This window comes from Neofelis nebulosa, chromosome X (assembly GCF_028018385.1).
Source record: "Neofelis nebulosa isolate mNeoNeb1 chromosome X, mNeoNeb1.pri, whole genome shotgun sequence".
NCBI lineage: Eukaryota > Metazoa > Chordata > Mammalia > Carnivora > Felidae > Neofelis > Neofelis nebulosa.
Genome location: NC_080800.1, coordinates 66,998,288 through 67,023,235, shown reverse-complemented (window position 1 = coordinate 67,023,235; position 24,948 = coordinate 66,998,288). Strand labels below are relative to the sequence as shown.

The 24,948-nt window shown below is 34.7% G+C and overlaps 1 protein-coding gene across 4 annotated transcripts in view; it reads right to left on the bottom strand.

The window, feature by feature from the left end:
* Positions 1 to 1,270: 1,270 nt before the first annotated feature.
* TENT5D (terminal nucleotidyltransferase 5D) overlaps positions 1,271 to 24,948 on the bottom strand; it is a 100,216-nt gene continuing 76,538 nt past the window's right edge. The window contains exons 1-4 of one of the 4 annotated variants that reach the window (XM_058713176.1): positions 18,449 to 18,538; positions 17,673 to 17,719; positions 11,558 to 11,679; positions 1,271 to 6,069 (exon numbers count right to left, since the gene is read on the bottom strand). In XM_058713176.1, the coding sequence (XP_058569159.1) occupies positions 4,878 to 6,050 (1,173 nt within the window). In that variant the 5' untranslated portion in view covers positions 6,051 to 6,069; positions 11,558 to 11,679; positions 17,673 to 17,719; positions 18,449 to 18,538 and the 3' untranslated portion in view covers positions 1,271 to 4,877. Of the gene's footprint in view, positions 6,070 to 11,557; positions 11,680 to 17,672; positions 17,720 to 18,448; positions 18,539 to 24,948 lie in introns of those variants that run through there. The other 3 variants (XM_058713174.1, XM_058713177.1, XM_058713175.1) reach the window with 3 other exon arrangements.

Genomic DNA, 24,948 nt, shown 5'->3' with positions numbered 1-24,948 from the left:
GAGTTACAGTAAGACAGAAGTTATTTGGACTTCATTGCCTGAGATACCATTGCTTTTTGAAGGCCTTTATTTTTTTTTTAATTTATTTATTTATTTTGAGAGAGAAAGACAGAGCACATGACCAGTGAAGGGCAGAGAGGGAGAGAAATAATCCCAAGCAGGCTCTGCACTGCCAGTGCAGACCCTGACATGAGGCTCAAACCCACAAACAGTGAGATCATGACATGAGCTGAAGTCAAGAGCCACATGCTTAACCGACTCATCCACCCAGGTGTCCCTTGAAGGCATTTAATCCTAAGTATCCCAAAGCTACCCTACAAAATTCCCCAAAACCATAAAGAAAATAACTTATGTAAAAATCTTTTTGTTCAAGGAGGTCACATGTAAGGCTTAAAGAAAATTATTTCCAATCCTCTTTATTCAAATATCCACTAATATATGCTCGGGTTGAATAATTTTATTGGGGAGAGGTGAACATTTGTTAAAACTTTTAAAACAGACATTTTAAATGTAAATGACTATGTAATACCAGTTTTTATTTAAAAACATTTTATTAGTGACTACTACAAATATACTGGAATTCCTTTTTTAACTGACTTTATAACTTAAAGATATTAAAATATCTTTATTATTTTTCCATTTAGTATTGAAGCCACATTTTATATAGAAATGTTTTTTATGTTGTCTTTCTATGATAAAAATGAAATTTCTGAATAAGATATGAGTGTGAACTTTCATATCACTCTCTACTGTCATTTTCATGGAGACCAATCTCCCCCACTGATTATTAGCATACCAATGCTAAAACAAGAATTCAGTCTTAGGATCCTGGGTTCTCTAGTTGAGCCAAAGGACCAAGTGTGACTTGGTCACATTTTATTTATAATGTAAAGTGGACTACTCACTAAAATTTTAGGGAACAGTTCAAATTCTACCACCAGTCTACAATTTATAACAAGTAAATTTTCATAAATCATCATGAAACCACTTAAATTGGATTTAACAGGGTTATTCAATCCATCACTTTTAATTTGGAATCATAAGAGAAAATTTTGCAAAGAGGGCCCTCTGAAGACACTTCTTTCTTAGGACACTTATTCATTTACAGGGGCTATTTTCTTGCTCTTTCAAAGACTACATCTAAACAAAAAGGGGTTTCTATTGTTTCAAACACTAATTCAATTCATTTAGCACTACTTGTGACATAACAATTTTGTGAAAAATAACTTCACATCCCCCATATTAAAGAAAAACAAAACTAGAAGTGTAATGTGTTGAGCTTAAAGATCACCTGTTACAAGTTAAATTTATTTACAGACACCATATACTCTAAACGGTATGTTTTTGTTCGCACTGACAAAATTTGAGGAAATCTGTTTTCTTAAGAAAGCACCTAAAAGCAATACAATGACATTTCAACAAATTAGCTGCTTCCATGTATACATGCTAAAAAAGTGTTCATAAAAGGGAGCAGTGTATCAGCAATACAATTTCCAAACTTGTAACTTTTAACATTGTAACATACAGAATATGACCACAAAAGAACAGAAGTGAAAAGAAAATATCATTAAAAGTATTTTCTTTTACAATGCAAAGCAAATAAATCCTAAAGAACTTTAAAATATTGGGTTTTAGGCCTTGACAAAATGGTCTTTATAAGAATACTTTTCAAACTGTAGTCCCACAAACCTCCCAATCCTGTTTTAATGTTAAGTTACAGACTCAATTATTTTTTTTTAAATCCTCTATAAATGGAACTGCCATATTCATAGATCAATATAATTTTGATAAGCATTAAAAACTTTAAAACTTCAAATTTTTTCTCAATTGTAAACTTTTAACTCTCTATATTTTCAAAGATGGATGAATCCTTCCAGATAATAGATCCATGCATGAAAAGAGTTTTAATCATATCTCAGACATTTTGTATATTGATCCTTCTTAATACCTAAAAACTAAAATATGGCTAAAGGCAAATTTTAAAAATTGTTTATTTTGCATGAATTTTAATAGAACATTTCTGAGATGATATTAACAAATGGAATTCGGGCCTAGGATATTTTCCCAGTTTTTTGGAGAAGTTCATAATTGTTCCATCTCTGTTATTTTGTCTTTAATTTAAATAACTTGTCTTCAACTTTCCTTGGCAAACTGGACATCAGTCACTATCAGAATATCTCTGAATTTAAAAGCTACAGTCTACTAATATAACTTTAATAATTATGTGAAAACATCTGTGAAATGCAAGAATATTTTGGTTTAAAAAATATGTACCTATAACTAACACCAACTGTGTCCCACTGGTATGAATACTACAACTATGTCAAACGATTTTTTTTTTGGTTTTGGTTAGGTTTCTGAGAAGAAAAAACAATTCCCAAACTAAGACTCAGTGTTGAATTTGTATAAAATAAAAGAGGAAAAGACAACATTTCTCTCTTGTAATGAAATGACATATGCTCTAGAGTCAAATTTAACTAACATCAATTAACTCCTTTAGGCAAAGAATCTGGAACTATTTTTATAGGAAAATTTTCCCATTTATTATCTTAATGAACAGAATGAGGTAATACTATATCTTAAGAAAACTAGCCTAATCCTGGAGAGATACTCATACGCTATTGAAGATAGATATTTTTCTGTTTGGTTGGAACCAAAGGACAGCCTAGCTTGGAAAGAAAACCATGAGAGATCAAACTACAGCTTTCTCTTTAGTGATACCATTTCCATTCAACAGGTTTGGATTCTCTTTCTTGAGAAAATCTTATATACCAAGTCTGAGCTTTTATACTACAATGAAAACACATATTTGAAAATGTTAGGAGTAAGCTGGTAGCTTTCAGGCCATTCTTCCAGCAGTATGTAAAGCTTTAGGAGAACACCATAGAGAATTTCCTCTTTAGGGAAAAAGGAGTTCAAATTCTCAATAGAACCAAAGGAAACTAAGGGAGCACATGAGGGATGTTTCCAAACAGCTTCAGAATTCTGCTATTCAGCATAAAATTCTGTGGAAATACTGAATCTTTCCCCATGACTCATAACTACTATAGTTCTTTTATTCCTAAATACTTTTCCCATATCTTTTGGAATTGTTTTTTGGTACTTAAACATAGCATATACTATTTCAGTTTTATGTGCAAGCACTCCCCCAACTGAAAACTAAAGATTATACTTTAGTACAGAAAGATCATTTTTCAGCCAATACACTATGTTAATAGATTACTAAATTTTCTCCTTAATGTAGTATTTATAAATTCTTTACTTTTCCCAAGCAAAGAGGTGAATCCATATAATGTTTAAAACAGGGTTGTATGATTGATAAATATGTGCATGTGTAAATACACATAAATACATTTTAAATATAATTCTTTAAAAATATACTGATGGCCAGTGGTGTGGTGGTATAAAACATCTTGGAAATATTTATTTGAAAATGCCATATTTTATGTACTTTTTGTGTCCAGTACTGTAATACAGAGAAGACAGATTAAGCACAGTTTATAAGTGACAAATTCTCAGAATATGCCTTTTGAATCATGCTGTGATGAAAAAACTTATGATGGTCAATGAAAACTGAGATGGAAAAAACAAAAAATCAGAAGCAAGTGAAAATGGTGAAGTTGTCTGATGGTCTTCTCTATATTCATTCAGGATAGTTCATCTTCTCTCTCATCTCCATTTATATTGGTTATGGATTATTTTCTTCATTATGGGAAAAACATTGTTTTAATTCTATTGGTAGATCTGCTAGCAGCATACCTGATGTAGTAGGCAAATAGTCAGATACCTGATGAATGTATGCAATTGTTGGATAAATTATAGTATTATGCAAAAACTCACATAAAGAGGCACTTGAGTAGCATGTTAGAAACTGACCTTTAATAAGAGCAAAGTGAAAAAAATGCACTTCAATGAACAATAATGAAAATATTTTAACTTACTGATACTGAGTATCTCCAGATATACTAATACATTAGACAAATAGGTCCTAAAAATGATAAATACCATCCATAGCTAAAAAAAACATTGCCTGTTTTTTTGCTATCTGCCATTTAGAGCCTCTAACAGATAATGATAAAAAATGTTCACATTCATAGTTGGTCATTTTCATTCTTTTCAACTTATTTAGGGGAAAAATGAAGACACTTATATAATTTTGATCGCAGTATTGATTTTACAGCTGGATGGTATTCTTCAGATCAACAACACTATTTGACAGTTGACAAACTGCTAATGTCCAGTGTTTTTTCAGAAATATTTTTTTCAGTGTTCCTTGAAATAACAGTAGGATTTTGTATCTAACCCAATTTAATTGGAAAACAAAATAAGTGCTTATAAAGTCCAGAGTTTTAATCTCTTCTGAATCTGTTGTCTTTGAAATCAGGCATTTTTGTTAAGTATTGAAAACTCAGTGATGGTAATATTCACCAGAAAAAAAATGGTGAAGTGAATGAAACACAGGAATTGATTGAATAAAAAAATGTTGGCACTTATCTTTACTGTACCTTTGAATTTGAAAATATGAGTTTCTTATATTTTAATCAAAGATTCAGGCATCTGTTATGTATTTTTCAGGACAAATTTGAGTCTTAAGACTTAGTAAGATCTGAAAATCATTTTAAGTGGTCCACAACATTTGAAAGTTATTATAGCTAATTAATAACACTTGAAAATCATTTACAGTGGTCAGTTTATAGATGATATTGTACTTACTATGATGGTTTAAGCTATAATTAATGGAAAATAGTTGATAACTGAAGAAATATAAAAAATAGATTTTAATTTTATGGATTTTGGAAACTTGCTTTTAAGAGGTGTTTAATTAAAGCAAAGTTTCTGGTGTGTGTGTGTGTGTGTGTGTGTGTGTGTGTGTGTGTTTAGACCATACCATTTGGCACATGAAAGTGCAGTGGTTGGTATGGTTGGAAAAAAATTGGTGGTGGTCCAGATGTTACATAATAATTAGGATACCCTCCCTCAGCAGCAAAGTATGGAGCAGGCTGATAAAAGCAAGTTACATTGTCTGTATTGGGTAGAATATTCTGTTCTCCAAGTACTTTTAAAGCCATAAGGGTGATCATATTGAGTGTCTGCCTTCTTTCATGACCCATAAGGCAAACAGTGCTTTCATTCACAACTCCACGCAAGGTCATAAGGTAGTCATATTTGCTATTTTCTTCACCTATGAAATGGTTACGGAGGTATGATTCAATCTTCTTTTGCTGTTCTACTACATCAGGAAAATCAATGAAGAATCTAGAACACATGTAACGTTCCAGTGTCTTGATTTCTGCTTCACAAGCTGGTTTAAAATCACGAACCAGCAAGTTGCTGTACTTCAGAAGGCCACCACCTCTAATCTCTTCAGGTTTTCTAGTAGATATAAGCTTGTATTGCAAATGTGTCATTGCTTCTTGGAAGTCTCCATACATGCTTTCAGCTATCACAACAGGGTAACATTCTTTGGTTAGCCTAGCATTTTTGTCACTGTAAAATTCTAACATGGGATCCAAAACAATTTGAAAGGAATCAACACTAAATTCAAATTGTCGTCTGAGTGAATTCACAAATTTTAGCTCTACATTTTTTCCAGTGTTGTTTGAAAGAGAAATGAGACTCCAACGATCATGCATATTGCAAACTTTGACCATCTTCTGCACATAAGCCTCTTTCATGGTCTTTAGGGTGATCTTTTCCTTTTTCACACCTTTTGGTAAAAAGTCCAGTAGACAACCTAGAACTGCATTCTTAACAACTTGAAATTCCTGATCACCTGGTAATTCAACACCAAAAATAACATCAAGATCCTTATAGCTGATTCCACTGTGGCTTGCAAGTATATAACTTGCTGTGGAACCATTCAATCGGGAATCTTTAACAATAATTCCTTGCTCTATCAATTGGTCTTTCACAACATGAATGATATCTTTTGGTTTTACCTCCAATGTGGGGAAATTTCCCCTTCCATGAATTGGAATTACTTCATCTAACACTTGATCCAGTATTATAACTTGATCCCAAGTGAGATTGCTAAATCTGATTTCAGACATTGTAAGGTCAGGAGATCAACTAGAAAGCAAGCATATATTGAGAGGAAATGTTAGCATCACAAAATCAGTGTTATACTTAAAGCATACGAAAAAGTTAAAAATAGACTTACCCTCATAAACAAAACTAATACTAGGAAGTAAATTGTCACTGTTCCTAATTGTGTTTAAATCTATTTTTTAAAGTTTTAATTTAAATTCCAGTTAGTTAACATACAGTGTAATATTAGTTTCAGGTGTACAATATAGTGATTCAACACTTTCATTCAATAGCCAGTACTCATCACAGCAAATGCACTCCTTAATCCCCATCACCTATTTTACCCATTTCCCCACCCACCTTCCCTCTGGTAACCATAAGTCGTTCTTAATAGCTAAGTGAAATAAAAGCCACTATGATTATGTCAAAATTGTTAGATCCACTGGTGCATGCAAACAGACATTCTCAAGGAATTGTTAGAAATGTAATTATTTTGTTATGTAAGATGGTGGCCTTTCTCAATCTTTCTTCATGTAAATACTATAATGATTGTATTTGGTATAATTTTTTTTCATGAAATAACCATAGTACATCACTGATATTAGTTGTTGTTAATTTCAAGTGAGATCAAAGAGCATATCTGTGTGTGTTAGACCCAGCTGACTGAAGGCATGATGTTTAGAAGCAATGCATAGAATCTTTAATCCAAAAGATTTAAGGCATTATGGTTTCATATATATTACTGCTCTCATTTTAAAGATTACTGAAGTCCATTAGGTTATGAATTCCTTGAATTGCCTGAGGATATAAGGATAGTACCTAACTTATCATCTCTTCTATGTGCCCAGTAACTCTAAGAAATGTTGAAGGAGGAGCACCTGGGTGGCTCAGTCGGTTAAGTGTCTGACTCTTGATTTTGGCTTAGGTCATGATCTCAAGGTTTGTGAGTTCAAGCCCCACCTTGGGCTCTATGCTGACAGTGCACAGCCTGCTTGGGATTCTCTCTCCCCTTCTCTTTCTGCCACTCCCCTGCTTGCACATTCTTTCTCTCTCAAAATAAAGAAATAAAAAAAGAAATGTTGAAGGAAATAATAAATGTCATTTTAAGATGAAGAACAGGGAAAAATGTGAAACAGGGGCACCTGGGTCAGTCGGTTGAGTGTCTGACTTAGGTTCAGGTCATGATTTCATGGTTCTTGGGTTCCAGACCTGCATCAGGCTCTGTGCTGACAGCTCAGAGCCTGGAGCCTGCTTTGGATTCTGTGTCTCCCTCTCTCACTGCCCCTCCCCATCTTGCACTCTCTCTCAAAAATAATAAATATGAAAAAACTAAAAAAAATAAATAAATAAAATGAAAAACAAATGAGACTACTATATTTTTCTCCAAAATGGGGGCAAAGATATAAAAAAACTGTAAGATTCCTGAGCTTTAAAAACTGTTTTCTGCAGATGTACAGTATGATATGCTCAGGAAACTTTACAGTTTGGAGTTAAGAAATTTAAAGTTATAAATACTATATATGCAATTGTTAAATATAAGTCTATTATGTAATTAGGTACAATTACAGTTGTTAAATGGATCTTCAAATACTCTAGTAAGCTGTCAAGCAGATATATCTAGGAAAATAAATAAAGCTAGTTATGGATGTAGCTTTGGGTTTAGGCTTTCTTTCATGAATACTAGAAATTAAAAAAAAAACATATGAAGTTTAAGGCAGATTTATATAGATAGTATTCATATTTTTCCCATGTAAATGTGTATAGATAGTATTCATATTTTTCCCATGTAAGGAGGTATTAAAACAGAATATCAATATTTAGAATTTAGTGTTGTATATTTCCCTAGTAGACTAGAGTAAATATAATCATCTTATTTGACATCTGTAGAATCAGCTTTTTTCTCTTTTTTTGCTTTTTTTATTTGCTTATTTCCAGTATAATTAACATACAATGTTATATTAGTTTCAGATGTACAATATGGTGATTCAACAATTCTATACATTACTCAGTACTCATCACACATCATGATAAATGTAGTCTCTTTTTTTCTTGAGAGACACAGAAATAGACGGCACAAAGGAGGGAGGGACAGAGACAGAGAATCCCATGAGGGGCAGAGAAAGACAGAGAGAGAAGCAGGGCTCACCTGAAGTGGGCCTTGTGTTTTTTACCTGAAGTGGGGTTTGTGCTCACCTGAAGCAGGGCTCGAGCTCACCCAATGTGGACTTGAACTCACAAACCATGAGATCATGACCTGAGCTGAAGTCAGATGCTTAACAACTGAGCCACCCAGGAGGCCACAGTAAGTGTACTCTTCATCCCCTTTATTTCACCCATCCCTCCACCCACCTCTCCTCAGGTGACCACCAGTTTGTTCTCTGTGTTCTGAGTTTAAGAGTCTGTGTTTTTGTTTGTCTCTTTATTTCTTTCTTCATTTGTTTCTTAAATTCCACTTATGGGTGAAATCACATGGTATTTGGCTTTCTCAGACTGACTTTGATAGTCCAAGCACTGGCAAAAGATCAATTAAGGAATGGCAAATCTATGTCAGTGGGAATATAAGACTAAATCTATTGTTTCTGTATATGAAATCACCATATATATGAATAAAAGTACTTATTTTTATTATGTGATGAAATGGCCCATGTAATGTATTGTTTCATTTTAAGCCACATTAATTACTAATGCTCAGAAAGTTTTATTAGCAATGTCAATATCCAAATCAATCCTTAAAGATGAAAGGGCTGAACTGACTACACACCAGGTTGTTGGAGTTTGGTTATTCATCCATCAAGTGAAATAGTATGTATATTGACTTTAGAACATTAGAAAAAATAAAATGTTACATGAAGAATAGAATATGCAGTAAAAACTGGCATGCCTATTACCTAATTTCTCTTCCTGAATTGTCACTGAATTGTTTTAAGCTAACAAAGTTTGTTATCCTCAAATTCTCAATCTAGAAAAATGATAATTCATAACATTGGCTGGCTTCATGTAAGGGCCTAAGGAAGATCAAGCATTTACCTAATATTTTAGAAATATCACATGTAAATTATTTAACTTTAATTGATATAGAAAAAGTTTCCAAGTTCCTTTTTAATATGTAAATTTCTTTTGCAAATGGCAATTTTCCTTTCCTTAATGGTAAATTTCCTTTGTTAATATTAGTTAAAAGTTTAAAATTCAATGGTCTATTACCAGGCCTACAATCCCCATGTGAACCTAAACCTTTAATCACCAATCATCTGAAAATAAAGATCACTTACACTGATATACTGATGTTATTAAAATTACCACATTCGGGGCGCCTGGGTAGCTCAGTGAGTTGAGTGTCCACTTCGGCTCAGGTCATAATCTCGCGATTCTTGGGTTCCAGCCCCATGTCGGGCTCTGTGCTGACAGCTCAGAGCCTGGAGCCTGCTTCGGATTCTGTGTCTCCCCCTCTCTCTGCCCCTCCCATTCTCATGCTCTGTCTCTCTCTTTCTCTCAACAATAAATAAACGTTAAAAAAATTAAAAAAAAATTACTGCATTCTTTTCCATACAGAAGTTTCCAGGATATTTATGTGCAAATAAAACCATCCAAAGACATGACTAAGTTAACTGTCAGAATGCGGGAGTCCTTGATCAAAAGGTGTCCATCAAATCAAGAAATAGTAAGTCTTACTTTGTATCTTGAATCTGCTCATAGATATAAGAGGAGGAAGGGAAGGGTCAGAATTTTGTTTCCCAGGCAGAATAATACTATGATCTTTCAAGGACAAGAAATATGTTGTTCAAAGGTTAACTTTACCTTACACTAGAGAAGTGGTGTAGGGAAATTGATCATCATTGAACTATAGAGTTGCTGCTTGATTACCCTATGTTAATGATACCCTATGTTAATTACCCAAATTTCTGGTTTTCAGAATTATCTAGAGAGCTTTAAAAAAATACACATACAGAATATTTTAGGCCTGGTATTTCTTGTTACAAAAGTAACAGTGACACCAACTTGCTAAAATGTAGGAAAACTGTCTTTGGTTGAGCAATATATTACTTAAATATCAAAATTGGAGCTTTGATAACCAGCTATTTTCTCTCATGTTTCTCTATGCACAACTATGTAAACATACTTTTTCTTAAGTTTATTTGTTTTGAGAGGAACAGACAGCATGAGAAGGGGAGGGGCAGAGAGAGAGAATCCCAAGCAGGCTCCACACCGCCAGCACAGACCCCGATGCAGGGCTGAACCCACAAAACCATGAGATCATGACCTGAGCCAAAACTGAGAGTTGGATGCTTAACTGACTGAGGCACCTAGGTGCCCCCAGAAGCATACTTTTTAAATCAAGCCTACTTCTCTACTGAATTAACATTATTACCAGCTGAGGAATTTCAAGCTACCATCTCACCAATCACCTCTACAGCTACATATACAGGAAATGCAAATTAGAATTTTAAAAAACAGTTTTAGAGAAAAGCATAGTTATGAAAATAAATCTGTGATACACAAAAACACATATATACATATAGACATACATGAGCATACAAAATATTATGAACTATATGTCACAATGGAATAAATATACATGATTTATATTGATCTGGAATCTATATATGCCTCCATCAATGCTCACCACTATAAACATGGATAATCAAGATTTGAGAGTAATGTTATGTTTTCCTGGCACATCTACTGTTTTAGCATAATGCACAATATCCATATAATGTTGTAGTTACAGATTTCACACATGGCACTAAAATAATAAGACTTATCTTCATGTGTGGGTTATGGCTCAGCAGTTAACTTCATATAGCAAAATAAAATACTTATATATCAATAAAAAATTATAAAACTTGGAAAATTTAATTTGAATTGCTGAACCAAAGATCATGGCTAAATATAAACTTTGGATGACTGATGGATATCATATTAAAGGTGGGAAAATGCCAACAAAACCATTCACAATGCTTAAGTTTATCTTGGATACAGTGCAGTTCTTAGTTACTGAAAGTATGTTTATTGAACATAAAATATAAAGCTATATTTTCAAAGACTAACAGCTCAAATTATAGGCAGAAATCCTTCAATAATGCATCATGTAAACTCAAACAGAAGTACAAAATCTGAAATTCCTATTCATCTCCAAATGAGGAAATCAGCAGTAGTTCACTATTTTGCAGAGTATATAAATCTTGTTCTCTCTGACTTCTCCCAATTTACTCATCCTTAAAGCTATCACTTTTTCCATCGACTTTAACTAATATTAGTGTGCCCCAAATGTATCCAACTATAGTAAACACAGAACGTGGTTTCCATTATTCAATTGGTTAAATTCACTGGAGTGCAAGGCAAGGTAAGCTGCCAAGATTTCACAAAGAATTGCAAATAGATACTTATATAATAAAGCATAATTGTTCTCCCTATCACCACCTTATGGTCCTTCTGACTACAGGAAAAAAAGGAAAACTTAGCCACTGCTTTCAATTTGTATTAATACTAGAATAGTATTTCCAAAGAGAGAGAAAAAAGGCTTAAGACTTACGCTGGAAAGACTACCTCAAGAATGCAATACAGTTGAATTAATGTGATGATTCAGTGGATCCCTTAATGAAGATAGGAATTTTCATTTTATCACTGAACAAAATAATGAATCAACCAGGAAAACTGCAGGAAGAAAAAAATGCAATGATGGGGTTCTTTGAAAAATGTTATGTACAAGTAATCTAGTGATCCTTGGCCAGTAGTCCTACAAATAATACACACACACACACACACACACACACACACACACACAGACATATATACACAGACAGATAAAGAGGAAGACAGCTTCAGGTGTACAACAGTGATTCAACTTATCTGTACTTATGCTATGCTCAGCACAAGTGCTGATAGCTGAAGGTTTTAAAATGGGATACGTGAAGTTTTAAAAATGTATATAAAGTAAGATGGAAGTTAAAAAACTCTAAAAGAACCAGTTTTTCCTTTCAATTCACTAGTTCTTTGTTCTGCTAAAATCAGAGTATGTTTTGCTTACAAGGAGACATAGAAATAAGCCTGTGTATAGAGTCTAACTATAGATGCAAAATATTTTAAAGTAAATTCATTCTTTTTATTCAATTTTACTTTCTTTTAATTCCAGTATAGTTAACATGAAGTGTTATATTAGTTTCAGGTGTATAATATAGTGATTCAACAGTTCCATACATCACCCAGGGCTCATCATGACAAGAGCACTCCCTAATCCCCATCAGCTATTTCACCCATCCCCCCACAACCTCCCCTCTAGTAACCATCAATTTGTTCTCAATAATTAAGAGTCTGTTTCTTGGCTTGTCTCTTTATTTTTCTTTGCTCGTTTTTTTTTTTAATTCCACATGAGTGAAATCATATGGTATTGTCTTTCTATGACTGACTTATTTCAGTTAGCATTATACTCTCTAGCTCCATCCATGTCACTGCAAATGGCAAGATTTCATTCTTTTTATGGCTGGATAATATTCCATTGCACTCTTAATAATAAATACTAACATTAAGTTCTGTGGACAACCCATAAAATTATTTTTATAAACATAATAATCACAATATATTTATCAATCTAAATAGGCAGCTATTTTATAATCTGTTAAAAATAAATATCTTGACTAAAAGTCATTGATTATAATAAAGTATTTGCGTGCTCATCTTTGTGGATTTTTCTGTTAGGCCATTACATTCAAAAGATTTAATTACAAAGAATTAAATTTTACCTGAATTTTAATTTCAGGTAAAATTTAGCAAAGGATGAATGTTTTAAAAGAAAAAGTGTAAACATTTGAAAGGGAAGCTGTGTATTTCCAAAGTTTTTAATATAGATAAAAATTCTAATACTTGTTTATAATCTAATTTAGAATGCTTATATGAAGCCTCTATTATTGTGTGTATACAATTTTTATATGATTGACCACAGTGCTTAAGTTCTAGAACAAATCTTGTATCACAAAACACTATATTATTAATGCCATAATGCACTGTTGATGTTACAATTCTATAGCATTTAAAGATTTGGAAGTGACTTCTCACTATCAGTTCACTTTTGGCATTAGTCATTTTCAAATTTAGTTCTGAAGAATAAATCTCATCACATTGATGCTATAACAGTTCCAATTTACATTACTTCAAAAACTATTTTATTAGCACAGAATTCTACTAATAAAACAAATGGGCTTATTTTTCAAAGTTATAGCCTCTTACAAATGTGCTTCAGACAATGATGAAACTTAAGAAAAAGATGTTTATTTAAATTTTTTCTGAATTAAAAATGTTTTAATTATGTTAAAAACACGTGTAATAACTTTATTTTCAATGAATAGAAGTGGCAAAGTGCTCAGAGATGTCACTGGACTTAAAATTAGGCTTGGGGGTACCTGGGTGACTCAGTCGGTTGAGTGTCTGACTCTTGGTCATGATCTCACAGTTCGTGAGTTCGAGCCCCACATCGGGCTCTGCGCTCACAGCTCGGAGTCTGCTTGGGATTCATTCTCTCTCTCTCTCTCTCTCTCTCTCTCTCTCTCTCTCTCTCTCTCCCCGTGTCGCTTCCCCACTTGCTCTCTCTCTCGCTCTCTCAAAAATAAACAACAACAAAAAAATAGGCTTGGGCCATGGAGTGAGTAGAAAAATGTTAACTTCTCATGTACCAAAAGATAGAAGTGTTCAAGATTTCTAGTTTCTACTCATACTCATAAAAACACAGGCAGGTAGATTCTACTTTAGCGTTATTAATATCCTAGTCTGTCATTCTCTTCACTTTATGTCCATCTCTTTTCAAACACTGCTTAGCTCTAATTTTCATTCTAATACTGTTTTTACAGAAAATTTGCATGAATTCCTGGTTTCCTGCCATTGATGATTAGGGAAATAACTTGTTCTTGAAATTCTTACATATGGATAGAACCATGCTAAAAGAGGGTTTTTGAGTTAAAAAGCTAAGATAAAAGGTGCATTAGAATAATTAAGATCAACATGCCAGGGGTGCCTGGGTGGGTTAGTGGGTTAAGTGTCCTACTTCAGCTCAGGTCATGATCTTGTGGTTCATGGGTTCGTGCCCCACATTGGGCTCTGTGCTGACAGCTCAAAGCCTGGAGCCTGCTTTGGATTCTGTGTCTCCCTCTCTCCCCTCTCTACCCCCACCCATGCTCTGTCTCTTTCTCTCAAAAATACACATTAAAAAAATTATAAAAAAAGATCAACATGCCAGACACCTAGAGAAAACAATACAAAAGCCTAAATGAGAAATAGCTCTGGATTTAAAAGCATGATGCTCAGAAGCTTAAAAACGAGCTACCTTCCCCCAGGTTAAACCTCTGCCTCTAATTCCAGAGAAATCTTATCATTTCCTTCCCATTCTGCCCCAATCCATAAATATACTTTGTGTTTGTTTATAGTTTTTGACTTGCTGTGGATATTATTTGTTGCTTCAAAGTGTTAAAAGTGTGCAGTGTTCTAAGGAAATCATCTCCCAAATCCTTTCAGGTTTAGCGCCAATCCCTTACAGTGGTAAGTGAGAGAGCTCTCAGTAATACTTCTTTCTTCCTTTTTCCCTCTGCTCTTTATATAAGTGGCTGATAAAGGCTGATAGCTATGCAGATTCAACCAAATCAGGCTTCTTTTGCTTCTAATGTACCTGATACTAAGAGTTGCTGCCTCTCCAAACTGTCATTAACCTCAAATAGGGGAGCTGGCCAGAGAGAACTCTATTTCCCTTTGGAGGGAATGACAGGGTGCAGAGATCACTGAGAAGGCTCTGAAGTACAACAGGATTCTGGGCAAACTGTGAGCTAAAGCTACCTAGTGAGAACAAAGCTCCATCCCCTTAGCACTGACCCTGTTCAGTTCACCATGACTCTCACAATAAACCCAGTAATCAGGTAAACATTCTACAAGTCATTACAGATCTGTTGCCTCTTTGTAGATAACCCTGTCAACACACACAGATCAAGGATGCTCTGGAGACTAAAGGAGATTCCAGAATTATAGCCAACAACATATATACCTTCCATATGACTCAGGAACACTACCTGAAGAAGGAGGAAAGTAGGAACTCACTAAAATGCTCAAGGAAAAAGCCTCAGTATTAAAAAAAATCTGTTAGCCTGTTTCCCCTTCTCCCTTCACAGCACCTTCTTGGCCATAAGAATTCACTTCACCAACTATTGTTCTCTTCAAATCTGTCCAGACAACTGGAGGGGGGCAGGGATGCCATGCTACAATGAGGCTTGGGAGGGGGGGCTGCTGATAAGCACAGAGAAGAAGGGAAAGGGTGGCCAAAGAGAAAGAATGAGAAATGTAGAAATTAAAAGGAAAGGAATAAAGGGAGAAGGAAGGAAAGAGATTTTTTTTTTATTTTTTATTTTTTATTTTTATTTTTATTTTTTTTTTCCTTTTTTCTATTTATTTATTTATTTATTTATTTATTTTTTTAATATATGAAATTTACTGTCAAATTGGTTTCCTTACAACACCCAGTGCTCATCCCAAAAGGTGCCCTCCTCAATACCCATCACCCACCCTACCCTCCCTCCCACCCCCCATCAACCCTCAGTTTGTTCTCAGTTTTTAACAGTCTCTTATGCTTTGGCTGTCTCCCACTCTAACCTCTTTTTTTTTTTTTTTCCCTTCCCCTCCCCCATGGGTTTCTGTTACGTTTCTCAGGATCCACATAAGAGTGAAACCATATGGTATCTGTCTTTCTCTGTATGGCTTATTTCACTTAGCATCACACTCTCCAGTTCCATCCACGTTGCTACAAAAGGCCATATTTCATTCTTTCTCATTGCCACGTAGTATTCCATTGTGTATATAAACCACAATTTCTTTATCCATTCATCAGTTGATGGACATTTAGGCTCTTTCCATAATTTGGCGATTGTTGAGAGTGCTGCTATAAACATTGGGGTACAAGTGCCCCTATGCATCAGTACTCCTGTATCCCTTGGATAAAAGAGATTAAGAAAGAAAGTGTACAGAAATCAGCTGTTGCTGTCCAAGGGCAAGTGGGTAGGGACAGTATTTCCCCCAACAGACCCCTCTAGCTCCACTCACCTACCCTACAAACTTCCCTTCCTCCCAGGCTAATCCCCCTTGTAGTGTAAGACCACTTTCATGGCAACCTATAGGCACACAATTTAAGGTGGCCTATAGTGTTGAGCCTACCTTCCCCATGCCAGTGATCTCTCCATTACTTTCCTTTTTCCTTTAGTGCTGAACTTTGTCCAGTGGAATACTACTTTTTCTCCCTCCCCACACAGAAAACCAATTTCCTATCATCTCCCCAAATACTGTCTGACATCTCTTTCCCCAAAACACACACCTACCATATATCCTCCTCCTTCCTATACCTCTTCAATCATTGGCAACATAAACACAAACTTAAATTCATGCTCAGAGGGCAGTTTTTCTGAAACAAGTGGCTTTTTCCCCTCGTGTTCTCTTTTTTCCTTAAGTCTCTCCATCATGAGGACTTCCCTCTCTCACTGAATACCTTCTGCCCCTGGAGGCACATGGGTGACCCAGTTGGTTAAGCATCTGACTTCAGCTGAGGTCATGATCTCACTGTTCATGAGTTCAAGCCCTACATTGGGCTTGCTGGTGTCAGCACAGAGCCTACTTCAGATCCTCAGTCCCTCTCTCTCTGTCCCTCCACCATGCATGCTCTCTCTCTCAAAAATAAACAAACATTAAAAATATACCTTCTGCTCTTAGTTTGGCTAGAAATATAGGTCCTTATAGTTTCTCCCATATCTATAGCTACTTCTAAGAAGAGAAAACAGCTGGATAGCATTTTAAAAAATTGTTTTTAATGTTTATTTATTTTTGAGAGACAGAGCACAAGCAGGGGAGGGGCAGAGAGAGAGAGAGAGAGGGAGACACAGAATCCAAAGCAGGCTTCAGGCTCTGAGATATCAGCACAGAACCCAACTTGGGACTTGAACTCATGAGCCATGAGATCATGACCAGAGCCAAAGTCGGACACTTAACTGACTGAGCAACCCAGGTGCCCCTGGATAGAATTTTTTAAAGAGACAATTTCAAAATGCAGTCTTTGATAATTTAAAATAGAATTGCCTTAATGAAATCCACTAAGTTTATAATCAGTAATATTAAATGTATTAATCTATTATTATTAATTTTAATTCCAGTATAGTTAACATACTGTGACAATATAATGATGCAACAATTCCATATATCATCCAGTATTCATCACAACAAGTACACCCCTTAATCTCCATTACTTAATTCACACATCCTCCGACCCACCTCCTCTCTGGTAATCATCAGTTTGTTCTCTAGTTAAGAGTCTGTTTCTTGGTTTGTACCCCTGTCTTTCTCCTTTTTTTTTCTTTCCTCATTTGTTTTGTTTCTTTTTTTTAAAAGTAGAATTGCCTTAATGAAATCCACTAAGTTTATCATTAGTAACATTAAAAGTATTAATCTGATTATTGTTTCCAAACTTTACTTCCATTAAATTCTTCTACTAGCATAAAATAAAGTTCACTTTTAAGGGTACCTCAAGACTATACAAAAGAGACAACTAATGGGTGGTTTATAAAAGGAAAAGTAAATCCTGAAAGGAAGTTCAGTATTATAGAAAAAATATATATGTAAATATGCTTGATTACCTGGCTGCAATATTCTTTCACTGGTATGTAGTAAACATACTTGATACCTAAAAAAACTGAGGTACAGACTTTAATACTTCACTTGAGAAATGTGTGAAGTTAAAGTTTTCAAAATCATTCACTATCTGGCTATTTATTGCAACGTAAATGTGTTAGTCGATTAACCTGGAGAAAGTTGTAATTCCCTTACCCTGGAGTTGTGAATAAACATAATTCTTTATACTACATCAACATATCAGTTATATTTTGTCTTTCATCTATCACTATTGACATAAACACAGAGAGTAAAATATAAAAACAATTACTGGGGCGCCTGGGTGGCGCAGTCGGTTAAGCGTCCGACTTCAGCCAGGTCACGATCTCACGGTCTGTGAGTTCGAGCCCCGCGTCAGGCTCTGGGCTGATGGCTCAGAGCCTGGAGCCTGTTTCCGATTCTGTGTCTCCCTCTCTCTCTGCCCCTCCCCCGTTCATGCTCTGTCTCTCTCTGTCCCAAAAATAAATAAAAAACGTTGAAAAAAAAATTATTAAAAAAAAAATAAAAACAATTACTGATGTCTTTTTCATCACATTAACTGAGTTCTATTTTTTACCACAGCTCTAATTATAGACATAATTAGTAACAAAATAGCTAATTTTCTAAGAAATTCAGTGCATATTTTAGTTGAGTAAAGTAAGTTTTCAAATGAAATGTAATCACAATGTCAATTTCAATGTCTACTCATAGCTGAAACTAAAAGAAAAAAGTAATTAAACTCCCTTTTTATGGGATTTCTCACCGTGTCTTTTCATAGCACACTTTTTTGAATTTAACAACACTACTACTCTGAAGATTAACTTCCTTCTCAAGAGTTCCCCATCAACTGATCTCCCCACATTCTCTGAAACTCACTTGCCACAACACAGTGGATACTGTTGCCAGGAAACCAAGAATATTACTGTCGCATCATTAATGCTCTTATAAAAATATTTTAAAATGAGAAATTTATATAAGGAAATTCTAAGTCTGAAATCTCAAAAGAATCCAAAGCTACATGAGACATTTTAAACATTAAAAATGCATTCCTAAGTTACTTTGACTTTAATAAAAATAGTAAAGACAGGGGCGCCTGGGTGGCGCAGTCAGTTAAGCGTCTGACTTCAGCCAGGTCACGATCTCGCGGTCCGTGAGTTCGAGCCCCGCGTCAGGCTCTGGGCTGATGGCTCGGAGCCTGGAGCCTGTTTCCAATTCTGTGTCTCCCTCTCTCTCTGCCCCTCCCCCGTTCATGCTCTGTCTCTCTCTGTCCCAAAAATAAAAAAAAAATAAAAAAAAAATAGTAAAGACAAATTTTTATAAATTTTTTAATGAAATTATCAAAATTGAGAAGATAGGCAAGCAAATAGATTATAGATAGGAAATATCTGTGAAAGCCAATGATCCAAAGGAGATGTTTTGGATAGTCCATGTAGTCATTTTGCAGTGAAATGTAGAAGGGAATAAGTACACTTTGGAAGGGCCAAAGATCAAACAAGACACTTGCTCAATTTTTTTCCTGGCACTAAAGTATATGTCAGAGGAAGAAGAAACAATTTTTGAATAACATCTAACAATACACATTATGTACATGAAGGAGATCATGTTAAATCAGAGCTTAATTTGAATAGGAAAATATATCTGTTCATTTTCCAAAAGGAAAAATACATAAGTTACATGACATTTCATATGTAATACTGAATATAGATTTTAAAATTTTAACTTTTTGAGTGTAGAACATTTAAACATGTAATTAAGTGGTAATAATAACTAAAATTATATAATGCTCATAATGTGTCAGGTACTAAGTGCTTTAATTAAGTCATGTAATTCTCACTCAAAAAAAATGTAAAGAAAATCAAAAGGCCCAAGATTCAGATGACAAAAACAAATAACAAATTATACAAATAAATTAGTGAGTAGAGTAATAGATATAATAGCCCAGGATTAACGAAGAGATCAATAGGTACAAGTCGGGGGACGGGGTTTTAAGTAGAATTTAAAAAAATGAAACAATGTAGTAATAAAACAAGACAGCACATTTAACAGTGAAGAAGATGATGGAAGGAGTCTTGGGAAAATAAAAAGACAAAACAAAAGTCAAAAGACAACTATCATTAAGTAGCTGTTTAGTGATCCAAATGTCTTATTTAAGTCCCATTCACTCCAAAGGTTACAATTCCCAACTTGATTAATTGTGCCATATCTCTTTTGACTTAGTTTGATACATTTAAAAATTCATTAAATATACTTTTTTTTTTCAAATATGAGTGATTTTAGAAATAACTGAGTGGGAACTGTCACATTTTAGGACAAAACACTGAATTTCTTCCATGAGCTCCAAAGAAAAGTTGTAGAGGAATCATGCTGTGAAGAGCCAGAAGGTTAGAAATTGGGATAATGAACACTGAATATGGTATAGACAGTGAAAAATCATTCTTAAATGGGTTTCTGAAAATAAACCTCTAGTAGAGTAACCAAAAACACTCAATATCTGAAGTACATAGGTGGATACATCCTTGACCATTGACATCTATCCTGAATGGAAACTATCTGTCGTTAGCTTGAGCTACTCAGATAAAAAGCATGAACATCTCCTTCATGGTAGGCTTATCAGGATGAAGAACAGTTTCCCTAGGATTTTTCACTTCACCTTCTTTTACCAGTAAAATGTTGCTTTATTTTAAAAGCTACACTATATTTTAGAGTGGCAGGTTCAGCCTGATTTTAATATGTATTTTTGTCTTTTTGTTTCACTGATTCAGATTGGTGCTTAAAAACAAATACTCACTGGAGTAAACTCAAAGATTATATTTGGTGAACAATTTTAATATCAAAAATCCAGATCCCAATATCCATTTAATATCACTTTGGGAAAGGAAATGAATAAGAACAAACTGAAGGTATCAAAAGATCTTCAGGAAGAAATTAGAATAATTTAAACAATGTAAAGTTATTGTGACACAATACAAAGCTCTTCTCTTCTAATATTTCTTTGTATATCAAGTAGTCTCTACTGATTTTTTAAAACAGCTAGATGTGCACTGGGAGTGCAGCTAAAGTTGGGACTATGTAAACATTACCACAGTACTTTATCTGAAATGCTTGGGTGGTAACAGGGCATCTTTTCAATGTCAGAATTTTTTTCAGATATTAGAAATGCAATATTGGAGTATATAGCAAGTATTATATAATACCTCCATTGGGATTTGGAGTAGCATCCTCTAATCCAATACATTAATATTTTTTCAATGAAACTTGATTATTCACACCAAATGGAATAAATAAATATACTAATTAACACCTCACATTTCTAGGGTTTGCTACCAAACGAGTTCATGTTAGGTCAGGGTTTGCAACCAAGATTAATTATGAAAACATTTTAGATTTTCAAAATTTAAAACAAATTTCTCAATTGTGGATAAGGAAATGTGGATCTGTATATAAAGTCTGGTTTTTCATTGGGAATATCTCTAGCCAAGAAAAACAAGAAAGTCAATAATACCAATTTCTATTTATACATCCATTATTCAAAGCCAGAGTTTTGTTTACAATCTCTGTGATAAATACTTGTTTGAATTTTATAATTGCATTTGAATTTCACTGATGGAACCCATGCACACAGTCAACACTTTTATATTGAAATTTTATCTGAGACTACAATCACTCAAACAAACATAATTATAATTCATTATATTTCAACAACTCTCTAATGTTTACAAATTATGTTTACATACATTATCTCCTAAGTCTGAAAGGTGGGTAGGGTAGCTGTTACAATGTCATTTCATGGATGAGAAAATACATTCCTAAGGATAAATGGTTGCTATTTATCAACTGTCCAATGTTGTTTTATCAGGGTCTTTTTGTAGGTGTGACCAATATAAATGATCATTGCTGAATATGTGTATAGAAAAAAACAAAACATTGTAGGTAGGTCAACAAGTAGAAAGCTATGACGGAATGGCTAAGGAATGCTCACCTGCATGCTTAGTGCCTTAAGGCCAAATGCAAGGCCTCTCAGAGATGCCTTCCTCTACTTAAAGATATAGCTTTGTACCGGGCTTTTGAGACATACTTCATTATACTCACAGAAAAAAAAAATGTAACCAGAACCGTGATTCATCAATTTGTTAATCAGTCTTTCCAGTAGAGACATATGTAAGCAGTAGGTACTATTTGGTACACATACTTTTCCTTAGTAAAGAACACAATGTTCTTCATTATGCTTTACTTTTGCCACAAGTCATGTCTTGCAGCTGAATTTCATCTCATAAAAAATTACACTCAGAAATAAAAATTAAAAGTTATTAAGCACAAGATCTAAGAGTTATAAAAGACCTAAAAGGCCATGAAGTCCAATCATCCAACAAACTCTTGAATTCTCCATGCAATACAGGCCTGCCTAACACGCATACTAATCCAACCCTAAACATTGTCCATTGACAAGTAAAAAACTCTAAAGCAACCCATTTCAGCTTTGGACAGTTCTGCCAGAAACTTATACTGAACTGAAATCTGTCTTTATATTGCTTTTACCCACTAATTCTAGTTCTACTGCTTACAAGTGTAGACAAGAAGTTATCCTTCATTACCACGAAAATTCTTCAACTATATGAAGACTGTGTTCAGGTCCCTCATGGGGTATCTTTACACTAGGCAAATAAATAACCTAATTCATCCAACAATGCTTTATATTCTATGATTTTGAATCTCTTTAACATACTGATCATAATATCCTGAACATGCTCTAGTTCTGTTTTTCTGTTTATGTATTCAACAGATTTTACTAAGGTAACTCTCATGTTTAGAGACCACTTTTTAATTTTTAATTTTTATTTTTTAATATGAAAATTTTTGTCAAATTGGTTTCCACACAACACCCAGTGCTCATCTCAACAGGTGCCCTCCTCAATGCCCATCACCCACTTTCCCCTCCCTCCCACACCCCATCAACCCTCACTTTATTCTCAGTTTTTAAGAGTCTCTTATGGTTTTCCTCCCTCCCTAACTTTTTATTTCATTACCCTCCCCCATGGTCTTCTGTTAAGTTTCTGAGGATCCACATAAGAGTGAAACCACATGGTATCTGTCTTTCTCTGTATGACTTAATTCACTTAGCATAACATTCTCCACTTCCATCAATGTTGCTACAAAAGGCCATATTTCATTCTTTCTCATTGCCAACTCGTATTCCATTGTATATATTAACCACAACTTCTTTATCCATTCATCAGTTGATGGACATTTAGGCTCTTTCCATGATTTGGCTATTGTTGAAAGTGCTGCTATAAACATTGGGGTACAAGTGCCCCTATGCATCAGTACTCCTGTATCCCTTGGGCAAATTCCTAGCAGTGCTATTGCTGGGTCATAGGGTAGGTCTATTTTTAATTTTTTGAGGAACCTCCACACTGTTTTCCAGAGTGGCTGCACCAATTTGCATTCCCACCAACAGTGCAAAAGGGTTCCCGTTTCTCCACATCCTCTCCAGCATCTATAGTCTCCTGATTTGTTCATTTTGGCCACTCTGACTGGCGTGAGGTGATATCTGAGTGTGGTTTTGATTTGTATTTCCCTGATGAGGAGCGACGTTGAGCATCTTTTCATGTGCGTATTGGCGATCTGGGTGTCTTCCTTAGAGAAGTGTCTATTCATGTCTTCTGCCCATTTCTTCACTGGATTGTTTTTCGGATGTGGAGTTTGGTGAGTTCTTTATAGATGTTTGATACTAGCCCTTTGTCCGATATGTCATTTGCAAATAATTTTTCCCATTCTGTTGGTTGCCTTTTAGTTTTGTTGATTGTTTCCTTTGCAGTGCAGAAGCTTTTTATCTTCATGAGGTCCCAACACTTCATTTTTGCTTTTAATTCCTTTGCCTTTGGGGACGTGTCAAGTAAGGAATTGCTGTGGCTGAGGTCAGAAAGGTTTTTCCTGCTTTCTGCTCTAGAGTTTTGATGGTTTCCTGTCTCACATTCAGGTCCTTTATCCATTTTGAGTTTATTTTTGTGAATGGTATGAGAAAGTGGTCTAGTTTCATTCTTCTGCATGTTGCTGTCCAGTTCTCCCAGCACTATTTGTTAAAGAGACTGTCTTTTTTTCCATTGGATATTCTTTCCTGCTTTGTCAAAGATTAGTTGGCCATACTTTTGTGGGTCCAATTCTGGAGTCTCTATTCTATTCCATTGGTCTATGTGTCTGTTTTTGTGCCAATACCGTGCTGCCTTGATGATTACAGCTTTGTAGTAGAGGCTAAAGTCTGGGAATGTGATGCCTTCCGCTTTGGTCTTTTTCTTCAATATTACTTTGGCTATTCAGGGCCTTTTGTGGTTCAATACAAATTTTAGGATTGCTTGTTCTAGCTTAAAGAAGAATGCTGTTGCAATTTTGATTCGTTTTGCATTGAATGTGTAGATTTCTTTGGGTGGTATTGACATTTTGACAATATTTATTCTTCCAAACCATGAGCACGGAATGTTTTTCCATTTCTTTATGTCTTCCTCAATTTCCTTCATAAACTTTCTATAGGTTCCAGCATACAGATGTTTTACATCTTTGGTTAGGTTTACTCCTAGGTATTTTATGATTCTTGGGGCAATTGTGAATGAGATCAGTTTCTGTATTTGTCTTTCTGTTGTTTCATTGTTAGTGTATAAGAATGCAACTGATTTTTGTACATTCACTTTGTATCCTGTGACTTTGCTGAATTCATGTATCAGTTCTAGCAGACTTTTGGTGGAGTCTGTCGGGTTTTCCATGTATAATATCATGTCATCTGCAAAAAGTGAAAGCTTGACATCATCACTGAAAATTTTGATGCCTTTGATTTCCTTTTGTTGTCTTATTGCTGATGCTAGCACTTCCAACACTATGTTAAACAAAAGCGGTGAGAGTGGACATCCCTGTCGTGTTCCTGATCTCAGGGGGAAAGCTCTCAGTTTTTCCCCATTGAGGATGATATTAGCTGTGGGCTTTTCACAATTGGCTTCTATGATGTTTCAGTATGTTCCTTCCATCCTGATTTCCTCGAGGGTTTTTGTTAAGAAAGATGCTGAATTTTGTCAAATGCTTTTTCTGCATCGATTGACAGGATCATATGGTCCTTTTCTTTTCTTTTATTCATGTGATGTATCACATTGATTGATTTGCAAATATTGAACCAGACCTGCAGTCCAGGAATGAATTCTACTTGATCGATTTGCTAGTATCCTGTTGAGAATTTTTGCATCCATATTCGTCAGAGATATTGGCCTGTAGTTCTTTTTT